At 35.2% G+C, this 12,694-nt stretch overlaps 1 protein-coding gene across 1 annotated transcript in view; it reads right to left on the bottom strand.

Annotated features, from left to right (window-relative positions):
* The window catches only part of LOC134540099 (ATP synthase subunit beta, mitochondrial-like), a 29,225-nt gene extending 18,675 nt beyond the window's left edge, over window positions 1-10,550 (bottom strand). Inside the window, exon 1 of the mRNA XM_063382579.1 lies at window positions 10,359-10,550. Coding sequence (XP_063238649.1) covers window positions 10,359-10,476 — 118 coding nt within the window. The 5' untranslated portion in view covers window positions 10,477-10,550. The remainder of the gene's footprint in view (window positions 1-10,358) is intronic.
* Between the last annotated feature and the right edge of the window lie 2,144 nt (window positions 10,551-12,694).

The raw sequence follows: 12,694 nt of genomic DNA, 5'->3' as shown, positions 1-12,694 counted from the left end.
AATTATGAAGGAGTGCTCCTTTTCCATAAAAAATTAAATATTCGAAAATGTTTTCCCTTTTACAGCCAGACATGTATTCCAATCATTAGCTAGGAGAGCATTGTGATACATCTACTAGTTTACCAGTATTTCAACGTTTTAATGTGTTACGTTAGGTTATCAACCTACAAACTTAATGTTACCAGTTGATTAGGATAATTTTGGTTACCTTCATAAGATTTTTTTTAAGTGTATGAATGATTGATTACATTAATTAAATTGGAAAACTGACTTGTTAGATTGAAGACATCTTAACTTTATGCTGGTAATAGCAAACCAATAGTTTAACTGCCTAAAATTCTTAATTATGTAATCAACCTAATCCAACAACTGAAAATTGTAAACTACTTGAAGTATTACTACACCCTCTTAAAGAATGATTGTATAACATATCAAGGAGAATAGAAAAGCATTTAGAAATTTTTTTCCATTAAGTACAGTGGCTCTCTTACAAAATTAAAAAAAAATTCAGATGTAAGAAGTGCCATAAAACAATACATGGGCTACAAAAATCATAACTTATTTGAAAACATACTTTTTTTTTCCTAACCTAAGTTAAAACTAAGTGTGTAAGGGAGGGGTCTAAGGGCGCGGTTACATGGGAGTCTGAACTACTTCAGGTGAACATGTTCAGCTGTTGAGTGGGGTTACACACAGTCTGAACATGTTTCGTTCGAGGCCATTTCCCATTTAACTTAAACAGGTTGGCAAAGTAGTTCAGATTGACATATCTTCTACATTAGCCTCTGATTGGCTGTTTAGAATATAAACAGTCCTTTGCAGTTTCAAGATGGAAAGTGTTCCTGGCACATGTTCCAGTAATATTTTACCGAATGCAACAAAAAAAATCAACAGGTAATTATATATTTTTTAAAATTTATCCTGACCTTTATTTTCTTAAAACTGAGATAGGTACTCTCGCTCAAAAAATAATAAAAAATAAGTTTATAAAATTTTACTGTGCATGATGTATGAATTCCCGCTTTGTAAAAAAAAAAAAGCAGAATATGAAAACACATTCCATTTCTGCTGATAATACTTTATAAACAAGTAAGAAAATCCAGTGTTTTCTGGATACAAAATAGAGACGATCAACAACACAGTCATTCGTTAGTAGACAATCAGTTTTAGAGCTGAACACACTTTTCAGCAACTACCATGTAACCGTACACTTTCGCGTTTGTAAACATGTTTACTTAAACATGTTCACCTGAAGAGGTTCAGGGTCCCCTGTAACCGCTCCCTAAGTAGGGAAGACTAAGTGTGTCTCTGGGCAAGCCCTATACGCTCTAATCATGCGGTTTTTTAACCACACAGAATAGGTCACGTGCATCATGTGCTAGGAGGGGATTGGCCAGCCACGGCAGACGTTTTCGCTATGACTAACTCCCCTCACTCTTAATTCTAGACTAAAACTAGATAAGTTGGGCCCAGGTAAAACCTCCATAGACAGAGGGAAAACCATGGGCAGATACAGGCGGGATGCAAAGGTCATGCATTATTACAAGCAGGTGGATTACAGGAATAAAAGGATGGTCCTGGAAGAACAGTGGGGCGTGGTAGAAGTTCTACTATGCAAGGGTGGGGCACTTGGACTTTTTGTCCGCATTGGTTTGGTCATGTCTGGTCTTTTGGGGGCGGCTTATGCCGTTTCCCATCGTGCTGCCAGTTAGCACTCATTGTGGCTGTGTAATATGATCAAGTAAGTGGGGCGGTCGCGAACTGTGGCACCGGACTAGACTCCAGAGTGGTGACAGAGCTTCAGGTCGACCTGTCGCCAGTAAAAGGCTGTCGATCAGTTAGAGAAATTGCCACCATCTGTCATTGAAAAGTCCTAGCTGCAGTACTACGCTGTGTGAGCTGCGGTCACGAGCAGGGCATCGAGCCAGACTGCAGAATGGTGACATAGCTTCAGGTCGACCTGTTGCCAGCAAAACATACTTTACAACACTGTCTGCTAACCAAGGTTTCATTGAGGTGTAAGAGGTAACCAAGGTTTCATTGAGGTGTAAGAGGAAGAGGGGAAGGAAGAGGGGGAGGAAGAGGGGGAGGGGAGGGGTGGGAGAGGGGAATAGGGAGAGGGGGTGGGGGAGGGGAATAGGGAGAGGGGGTGGGGGAGGGGAATAGGGGGAGGGGGAAGAAGGGGTAGAATAGTGGGGAGAAAAGAGAGAAGCAGTGGGGGAAAAGGAGGGGAAAGGGGATGAAGAGGGAAAAAGGGGTAGCAGAGGGTAAAAGAGGGGAAGACAAAGAGAGGAGAAGAGGGGGGAGAAGAGGGGGGAGAAGAGGGGGGAGAAGAGGGGGGAGAAGAGGGGGGAGAAGAGGGGGGAGAAGAGGGGGAGAAGAGGGGAATGGAATCTATAGGGCTTGGTTAAGTTGCAAATCTCACAATGTATGAAAAACGCACAGATCTCATTTACAGTTATGGACTCAGTAACATTTAGTCTTAGTATTTGCTTTCATTAGGGGAAAAACAGAACATTAATTAACAGGGAGGGAGCCCGACAAAATAATTTGTCCCCAGGCCCCTAGTTTCTCCTGCTGGCCCTGCTGACAACTTATTTAAAAGTTATGCGAACAAACAGGTAATAGACAGTTTATCTGATATTTCAGGATTAAAATATTCTTCAAGCAAGCCGTGCGAAACAATGTTGCATGCCGATCGCCAATTGGCCATTACTGCTCTGAAAAATATTCTTGTTTTTCTTGTTCAACAAAAATTTTCACACTTACATCAATTTAGAATATAACCAATACAATAAAAAAAATACTTGACACAATTTCCAACCCTATATAAGTTATCTTTAAACTGGAACATAAAATCTTTTCCCACAAAATAAACAGCTTGCTATGGTATCAGTGCTATAAAAACAATGATGCCAGTTGCAAATAAAGCCACTACATTTGACCAAACTCTGAATCAATACACTTGGTGCAATACTTTTTGTATGTCTAAAGAATATGTTAGTAGTAGCAACTTATTGGAAATAAAAAATATTGTATGCTATCCACATTAAAAATTAGCACAACATTATTTGCCAAAGTGGCACTGAAGTAATACTAATGGATTTTTATCTATAAACCATTATTTAATATAAACAATGGAAACCCTTAATCCGGACTATATGGGACCAAACCCAGCCTGATCATCAAAAGTCCAGATTAAATTAATTTTACAGGGTGTCTACCAGATCTAGTAAATGAAATTCCCTGATTTTTCCAGGTTTTTCAGGTCTAAAACTTAATTTTTCCAGGTTTTCTTTAACACAATTACGACATTCCACGAAACTGAAAAAACTGCATAACAGTACATTGACGGGTTTCAAAGTAAGTATTTCAACTCACTTAAATTAGTAAAAAAAATTACCTTCTTCCAGATGTGGTCAAAGTGAGTCAATTGATGGCAAATAAAACATGCTGCTACAAATATTTCACACACTTACTTTTGCAAAAACATTAGAAAAAAGAAAGCTTCCATCAATTTCGCAGTGACTCAACTTTTGCGTCTATTGCACTTGCTTCAGAATGAGCCAAATCGAACACTCGAGCCTTCTTCAACTGCAATGCCTTGATCTCCTCTTCAACTATTATTTTTTCTGCCTTCTTCTTGTCCGTAGCTTCCTTTTCTTTTTGTTTTGTTTGCAGGGCTTCCTTACATACTGAACATGGACTTGGTGATATCAACATGCTCTACAACTCCAGAACGTTCAACAAAGTCGTACACTTGTATTTCTGCAATCAATGTTTCTTCCTGCAAGTTTTCAGTCAGCAGATTAGAATTCACTGAAAATCCTCTTTCCAATGATGCATTTCCATGAGAAAGTACCAACATCAGCCTCACAAACTTTAGAAGGCCTGTTTTGGCAGCTACTGTAAGTGCCTTACGAATGAGCATCCACAAGTGATCAAGGTGCCTGTCTTCTCGAGAAAAAGACGAGAACAGTGCTTCAGAATCTTGCGAGGAACATACCAACTCATATGATTGCTCAATGTTATCAGCTTCTTGTCCTGATAGCCACCTGTTTTGAAGACAACATTCTAAACTGTACTTCACACGCTGTTTCCTCACACCCGAATTTAAAGCCACAGACGGACATATTCAGGAAATTCCCATTGTAAGTTTGTACTTCAGGGGACTTTTGTCTTTAAGTTTTTTTACTATAACCTTTAGACAAGTCCTAACATCATTTTTCAGTAACAGGACAGACTTTTCTGGTACTTTCTCTTCCTTGATGGCATGGTGTACTGCATAACCCAACTTGATATTGTTAGCAGTCAATAGACTTTCCTGGTTATCTACATCCAATCGAGATACATTGTGTTTCTACCTAAAGCTCTTCAGTACCTCTGGTTTCACAAACTTTCCTGCCAAAGCTAATAAACTGTCTACCAGTGAATCATAGAGAAAAGGTGCCATGGGTGCTTGCTTCACTTTGGAACATTGTAAGAAACAATTCCAGCTCTGATGTAAAAGAGTGGAAGAATGTCAATTTTACTTCTAGAAGATTATCTTCAAGAGCACTTTTCACTACATTGAAAGAGACAGATAAAATATAAACTTCACTAATAAATTTGTTTAGATGGGGTAACGTTTTCATGGCACGCTCAGCAACTGCAGTATTTTCTAACCATCTGATTGCACAAAATTTATTGGGAAAAAGCTCTGATCCAGTTATTATAATGTAATCTGCCCTCCTTGCAGTTACATGCTTAAACAAATAGTAACTGTGCCTCTAAAAACTAACAACGTCCCATTGTGTAGCATAAAATCCAGTTTTGAAAGCACCATGGACCGTGTGAAGCTCACAGCTACCAATTTCTAGCAATGATGGCGAATCTTCACAAAAAGTGTCTGTGATATGTACTTTCAAAGCTAAAAAAAATGCCCAGTTTACGTTGGGGCCATCCATAGATACCTGCAGAATATTTTGAATGTCAACAGAGGAGAGAGCTCCCAAAAATGCTTGCAGTAAACACTGAGATGCCCCAAGAACATTGATGTTAAGTAAACTGAAACAACTTGGTCTTATCAGAGCACGGGAAGGACATGCCGCAGCACGTCACGTCAGCACGTTAACAAACCAGCTTGAACCAGTTTGTATTACGTGATTTGATGCCACTTCCGAATCCGATGGTAAACAAAAGAAAATGGACGTGGGAACTGTTCGTTATTTGCCATTCAAAAATAAAAACGGGAGGGGATATACACTTGATGCTACGTCAATGCAAAATGATCAATAAACAAAAAAATATTGCCAACTACAACCTACCAAACAAAAATTCCCTGATTTTTCCCTGATTATAATATTCCCTGATTTTTCCAGGTTTTCCAGGGTCAGTAGACACCCTGATTTTAGCTTAAAATGTGCAGAATATACATTTTTGATAAGTAAAACTATAAAAATAAAACAATTTTTTTTGCTTCATAAAAACTTTTCATACCTACACCTTAATCCTTAACAATCCCCTACAACTCTGTTTAGAAACTCACATGATAAACCTATAAAAAGCCATAAAAACTTCACATATCATGATTTTCTGAATAACTTTTGCTTAAGATGTTTTAAAAATTAATTTAAGTACATGATTATTGTGGTATAGTAAATAAATCTGTAGTAGATAGGCTGACTAACAGTTTCATAAAACACCTTTTTTTAAATTATTATTTAACTATGAACCCATTAGCCTCCCACTTTGAAATTTTGAAAATCACTAACCAAAAGTATAAACTATTTACAGGAATTTGTTAAAATTTTTTAAAAACCAACTTTTTGAGAAAATCAAATTTTGTAAATTTCATTTCTAAAAAACAATTTTTATAACAAAGTATGTAGTGTTAACATTAAAGGAAGGAGCATTTAAAACAGTAAAATGACACCACTCCCATCTCTCTAGCTCAATTAGGAGAAAAGCTGTGGTGATTTCCAAATATGTCGTTACTTTTTTGTGGGATTTTGTGAAACTTTACATAGCCGTAATTTTGAAGCCATTTGAGATATGCGAGAAAAAAAATGGAATTTTTCTTAATCTCTATGAGGACAACCTTCAAACTAAATTTCATCATTCTGAGGTGGTCAAGTTAATTTTATTTAGGTAAATATGTAGAGTCGCGGTATATGCGAAAAAAATGCTAAAAATCCGAAAATACTTTTATTCTATGCTCTTTCACTTCCTCTTTTCAAATCAACCGGCGGAGATAAGAAATTCCAAATACTTTAGGAGATATCGAATTTTTTAATTTTCATCACAATACCTGTGTATTCATGCGGCATTCAACATTATTTCTGGTTTACGAGTATCTATTATGTTTCTTATTGTACAATTTTGTCACGTGACAGTTCCGTGATTGGCCAGTATTCAAATGAACCAATACGTGATTATTTATTTATTTATTTATTAATGTTCCGTCGGAGGTATCGCGACGTAAGTGAACGACTACATCATTTCCTTCTAATGGCAAAGGTGGGTTTTTAACATTTCTAATTTTAAAGTCTTGTTTTTTATTTGGATATTGTTGCGCAAGTAATAAGTAACAAAAAAATTTACATGAGTTGTTAATGTTCATCATTTGTCCGGGTTTGTTAGGTCAGGTCAGTTACATTATAAATACTTTAAAACTAAAGAACCATTGAAATTAAATCATATTATTTTTAATGTACGCTTAGTTTGAAAGTATTCATAATGTAACTGACCTGACCTAATCGACCATTTAGTTCCCACTGTTCATCCTTTGTCTCGGTTTGTTTGGTCAGGTCAGTTACATTATAAATATTTTAAATCTAAACAGCCATTAAAATTAATTCACATTATTTTTTATGTCCACTCAGTTTGAAAGTATTAATAATGTAACTGACCTGACCTAATCGACCATTTTATTTATTACGCATTCACGAACACACGGCAAAATAACAAAAATTGCGGCGTTCAAATGGTTGTACAGGTGTTGTATTGCAAAATTAAAAAATTCGATATCTCCTAAGTATTTGGAATTTCTTATCTCTGCCAGTTTTAATGAAAAGAGGAAGTGAAAGAGCAAATAATAAAAGTAATTTCATATTTCGGTATTTATTTACTTGGGCGGTATTTCCGAAAAAAAATGTTAAAAATCCGAAAATACCTTTATTTTATGCTCTTCAACTTCCTCTTTTCATTAAAAGTGGCGGAGGTAAGAAATTCCAAATACTTTAGGAGATATCAAATTTTTAAATTTCATCATATGTAGTTGAGCGGTATTTGCAAAAAAAAAATGTTAAAAATCCGAAAATACCTTTATCATATGCTCTTCAACTTCCTCTTTTCATTAAAAGCGGCGGAGATAAGAAATTCCAAATACTTTAGGAGATATCGAATTTTTTATTTTTGCAATACAAGACCTGTGGAACCATTCGAGCGGCGCCATTTTTGTTATTTTTCCGTGTTCGTGAATACGTGAATCGTGAATGCGTAATTAATAAAATGGTTGATTAGGTCAGGTCAGTTACATTATTAATACTTTCAAACTAAGCCGACATTAAAAATTATTTTGTGAATTAATTTTAATGGCTGTTTAGTTTTAAAATATTTATAATGTAAACTGACCTGACCAAACAAACCCGGACAGAGGGTGAACAGTAAACTAAAATGGTCGATTAGGTCAGGTCAGTTACATTATAAATACTTTCAAACTAAGGTGATATTAAAAATAATGTGAATTAATTTTAATTATTCTTTAGTTTTAAATTATTTATAATGTAACTGACCTTACATAACAAACCCGTAACAAAGGATGTACAGTAACAACTCACGTAATTTTTTTGTTACTTATTACTTGCGCAACAATATCAAAATAACAAATAAGACTTTAAAATTAGAAACGTTAAAAACTCACCTAAGTTGGAGGCGGTAATTAAACACCGTTTTAAACAATAATTGAACTAAATAATCACGTATTAGTTCATTTGAATTCTGGCCTATCACGAACAATCACGTGACATCATTATCCAATAAAAAAAAAAACAGATACTCGTACGTAAACAAGAAACAATTGTGCACGCACGCCACAGGAATGCGCTGGTTTTGTGCTGAAATTTAAAAATTCGATATCTCCTAAAGTATTTGGAATTTCTAATCTCCGCCGCTTTTAATGAAAAGAGGAAGTTGAAGAGCATATAATAAAGGTATTTTCGGATTTTTAACATTTTTTTTCGCAAATACCGCTCAACTACATATGAAGAAATTTAAAAATTCGATATCTCCTAAAGTATTTGGAATTTCTAATCTCCGCCGCTTTTAATGAAAAGAGGAAGTTGAAGAGCATACAATAAAGGTATTTTCGGATTTTTAACATTTTTTTTCGGAAATACCGCCCAAGTAAATAAATACCCAGATTTCTAGAATTTTTTTTCCGCGAATACCGCTACTCTACATGTTCAAAATTAAAAAATTCGATATCTCCTAAAGTATTTGAAATTTCTTATCTCCGCCTGTTGATTTGAAAAGAAGAAGTGAAAGAGCATAGAATAAAAGTATTTTCGGATTTTTAGCATTTTTTTCCGCATATACAGCTACTCTACATATTTACCTTTATTTATTTTAGTGTTGATTTCATAGGGAATGATTCTATGCCTCGCTTAGATTTGGACGCTATAATTGTGGTTCTAAAACACTGTGTGTTGTGCTGGCATAAGGAAGGATGAGGGACAGGTGTGCCACGTGACGGCGTCCAGTTTCCGGACATTTTTTTCAGCTGCAGAGACTTCCTGGCAGTTACAGCATGTTTCTTATGATGAGAAATTCGGCAGATGTTCTTTCCCAGAAGGGACGGATTTATTGCGTTTTTACACCAGCTTGTCTTAAGACTTTGTAATTTTTCACGTTTATTTTTTTTGCAGGAAACGCCTTAATACGAGGGCAAAGCAATTTGTATACTGTTGTATCCTTGTGAGAGTTGTGTTAGGATTGGTCAGTGAGGTCAGGTACCTGCCTCTTCCCTGTGTCGTGGATACAGTTGGTTGCCTCAGTCAGTCGTTCAGGTACTGTGCTGAAAGGACACGAGGGGAACGGCAGCTCATCGAACAATCAAATGAGTAGTTAAGGACATACAATTTCACGTCCGAGGTTTTGACTGTGCCATTGCTAAGTTTTAACTATTATTTCTTCACGTTTTTGGAGTCTAACTCGAGTTTAGGTCCCAGACATGCGGCTCAAATATGGGAGGTCCGTTAGTCCATTGGTACGTTAGTTCCAGTTTTCTTCTGTACCTAGCGACGACACGTTGCTGGGGATATTCTTTCAATATGGCACAGGACTGTGAAGCATGATCTGCATCAGAAAGTGAGGTTTTTTTTCTTTTCGACATATTGTTTGACAAACATGCATTTTTCGTTGGGAGAAGAATAAATTAAAAAATTCAATTCAAAATATTTTATTTAAAATTAACCAATAACATTTATTTGATAATCATTAAAAGAATTTTACACCAGCTACCTGTAACAGTAAGTTTTGTTCCGTATGTTCAAGGAACAGTCATCTCAGCCGGGCACGATTAGGACAGGTCACAAACAATTCCATGAAACATGGTATAAATGAAACACATATCCAAACAAGTGATGATTAAAATGTTTTTAAAGTAAGGAAATACTTGGATTATCACAATGACAAAGTACCACATACATGCCAAGCACTAAAATCACAATTTTTGGAATTGTAAAATTTTTAACGTTGGTACAGCAACTATGCTAGTAAAATACTGCTAGGTATTTGCACGTACACCTAGATGATCATTACTGATAGTTAAGGGTTGATTGGATTAAGACAAATGAAACTGTAAAATTTTTACAATATATGAATATGGGGATGGCACCGTTTTAAGATAAAACCATTTTAATATGTAAAAATACATCAAGGTTTTCCGATTCACCTAATTATTTTTTTTTAATCTTACACAATTTAATAATATCAGCTAAACGCCGAGTTCCATAATTATTTTCGAAATGCATTGAAGATGTAAATGATAACACAAACAAAACTATTAGTATTAAATTTAAAGTAAATAAGTATACTTGTGTCGTTCGTAAATTTGGCTACGATACTATGTAATGGCAGACGACAAAAACAGGAAATACGGTAAGCGTAAATGCAGGGATCGATTACCAATTAGAAATATTAAACAATCACTTATTACTGTACTTTAAAACGTACAATAAAACAATTACAATTTTAGAAAACACAGAAACTTAAAATAATCTAAATTTGGACCACGTAATAAAGATGACCTCCAAGTAAGATCAGGGCAGGTACATATTTCTCGAAAATCAAGTTAAACGTAAATTTTGTTTACTTACTGTTACTAAAGAAGACAGCAAAAATTTTGCCCGTTTCATTTTGAAAGGTTTGGGGGGTTAAACAAGGTTTAACTCCCCGCGAAATTCCGACCGCAACCCTTGAAAGTGCACTCAACATGGTGACCGCTGGCAGAGCAGACCATGGAAGAGGGAGCAGCAGTTGAAAAGATATCAGAGACGACCTAATACAGTGATACCAACATATCTTTACAAAACTTATTTTTAAAATAAAGTGAAAATTAAGCTGGGCGTAAAATAAATGGCCTGAAAATCTCGAGCTCCGCCTTAATGTAACAAAAAAGGTGAAACTAGTGCGAAGCCACTTTGCCCTTCATAAGCCATTCACATAATTATAAAATATATACCGTGTATACAACACAAGGAAGGCAATGTATCACTGGCCATAACAAAATTGGTGTTTATTAAATGCGGTTCAGCATTTTCAAACAAATAAATTTTTGTAAGTATTAATATAAATCTATTGAATTTTAAAGCTCTTGTGATATCACACCATAATTTGCAAATTGAAAGTTATTAGTGATAAAAAAAAAACATTTCACATACAGTGTACCGTCAAGCGGGGTGACTAAAGCCACGGGTTGACTATGGTCAAAGCAAAGATAAATCTTAAGATTGCTCCTATCCTACAAAAAATTACACTACTAGCAATAACTATATTTTTTACAGAATATATGAACATATTGAAATATAACAGGAGAATGTTAACTTAAACTTTGCCTATATATATATATATATATCAAGGTCATTAGATACCAGGTCGTCTCAACAGAAGAAAAACGAGTTTGGTCGTTCGGGTGTTTCCGTGATATGACGTATCCGCTAGACCTTCAAAGTAAACAAAACTGTGAAATTGCGTGCATGTTTTGATTTTGTTTTCGTGCTGTGGTTTAGTAATGTAAAAATGCCTGCTGTTGAGAAGAAATTGGTTGCTTCATTTGTAAGAATAAGGACTTTTTTAAGATTGAATCATTTCAATCGACAGCTAAGTAAAAAACGTGTTGGAAGAAGCAGCAACAAAGTGCGCAAGAAAATGAAAAAAATTGTAACATAAATAGTAGGCTTATAGATCTTTTGAAGGAAGTGTCATTTAATTTAGATTTAGCAAAAAAAATTGTGGGGTGTGTTTGGAGTGATAGTAATCTTTTGTATTTCATATGAAATAATTTACATGTAAATTGCAGTCATGGATTATTTCAGAATGTGTGTTTGCTACAGAATTGTCTAACAAAAACTTATGACTTCGCAAGATAGAACTTCTAAAACTGTTTGACAGGACTAAATGTTATTGGATGTATTATGTTTGTAGGAAAACAATAAGGCTCCTGATATTGCTCGTCATTCATTGAATAAAAGCATGTTTGATGTGAACCACACCTAATGAACTTCATTTTCTGGTTTAATTAATTTGTCATTGATTTGTTTATCTTTAAATAGCAAACATTCCATAGCTTGTCAGATCACTCATTCTTTCATTGTATTGTTTTCTTTCTCTGGTTTTTCACTAAATAGAAACTAAATAAATAACTCTGGTCATATTGCAAAGAGTTGTCCCTTGTTACATTCACAAGTAATTGTCTATGTTCTTATTATATTTACATATTTGTGCATTTTATAATTTTTAATATGTTTTGTGGTCATAATTGGGCCACAGTGATTTAATGCAGTTTAACAAAAAAAAACCTGAACCTAACCACAGTTGTTTTCAACATGAATAGAAAATATGTAGCATATCAAACTAAGTAATTCAGATGCATGGAAAAGTTACAAATGTGTTTGTATACTTATGTAACAAGCAAGTGCACCCATGTGATATTTTGAGGGGGGAGGGGGGGGGGGAAGTGAGATCTGGAGGTATATGGTGTTTTAAATATTTTGGAAGACAAATGGTGATTTGTAAGTAGGTACATATATTTAAAATCATCTACGTGAAAATATTTCAGTGTTGGACGACTTATACGTAACTACATTTTTGTCTTTCTCTATCAAGGGGGGGGGGGGGGAGGTGCTTTGCCATAGGTATGGGTGCCCATGGTAACAAGTAATAATCTAGTGATGTAAAATATGTCTTGTTAGCTCCAAATGAAGTATTTAGGGAGTCATGCTTAGTTTTACCTCAATTTATAACCTGTATTTGTCTACCACACACCAAAATTTATACTAAGCATCATCATCCACTGTTTCCCGCCTGTGGCTGGGTCAGCCAAGTGGGTCTTGTGACTTTGTCCATTTAACAATCACATTAAAGTGTGATGATATTGAAAGCCTTGCAGTTTATATTTTATTCGTACAAATATATAGTAATGTATGTGTGTGTG

The sequence above is a fragment of the Bacillus rossius genome, chromosome 16, assembly GCF_032445375.1.
Source record: "Bacillus rossius redtenbacheri isolate Brsri chromosome 16, Brsri_v3, whole genome shotgun sequence".
NCBI lineage: Eukaryota > Metazoa > Arthropoda > Insecta > Phasmatodea > Bacillidae > Bacillus > Bacillus rossius.
The sequence above is the reverse complement of the archived record's forward strand: the minus strand, read 5'-3'. Positions and strand labels throughout refer to the sequence as shown.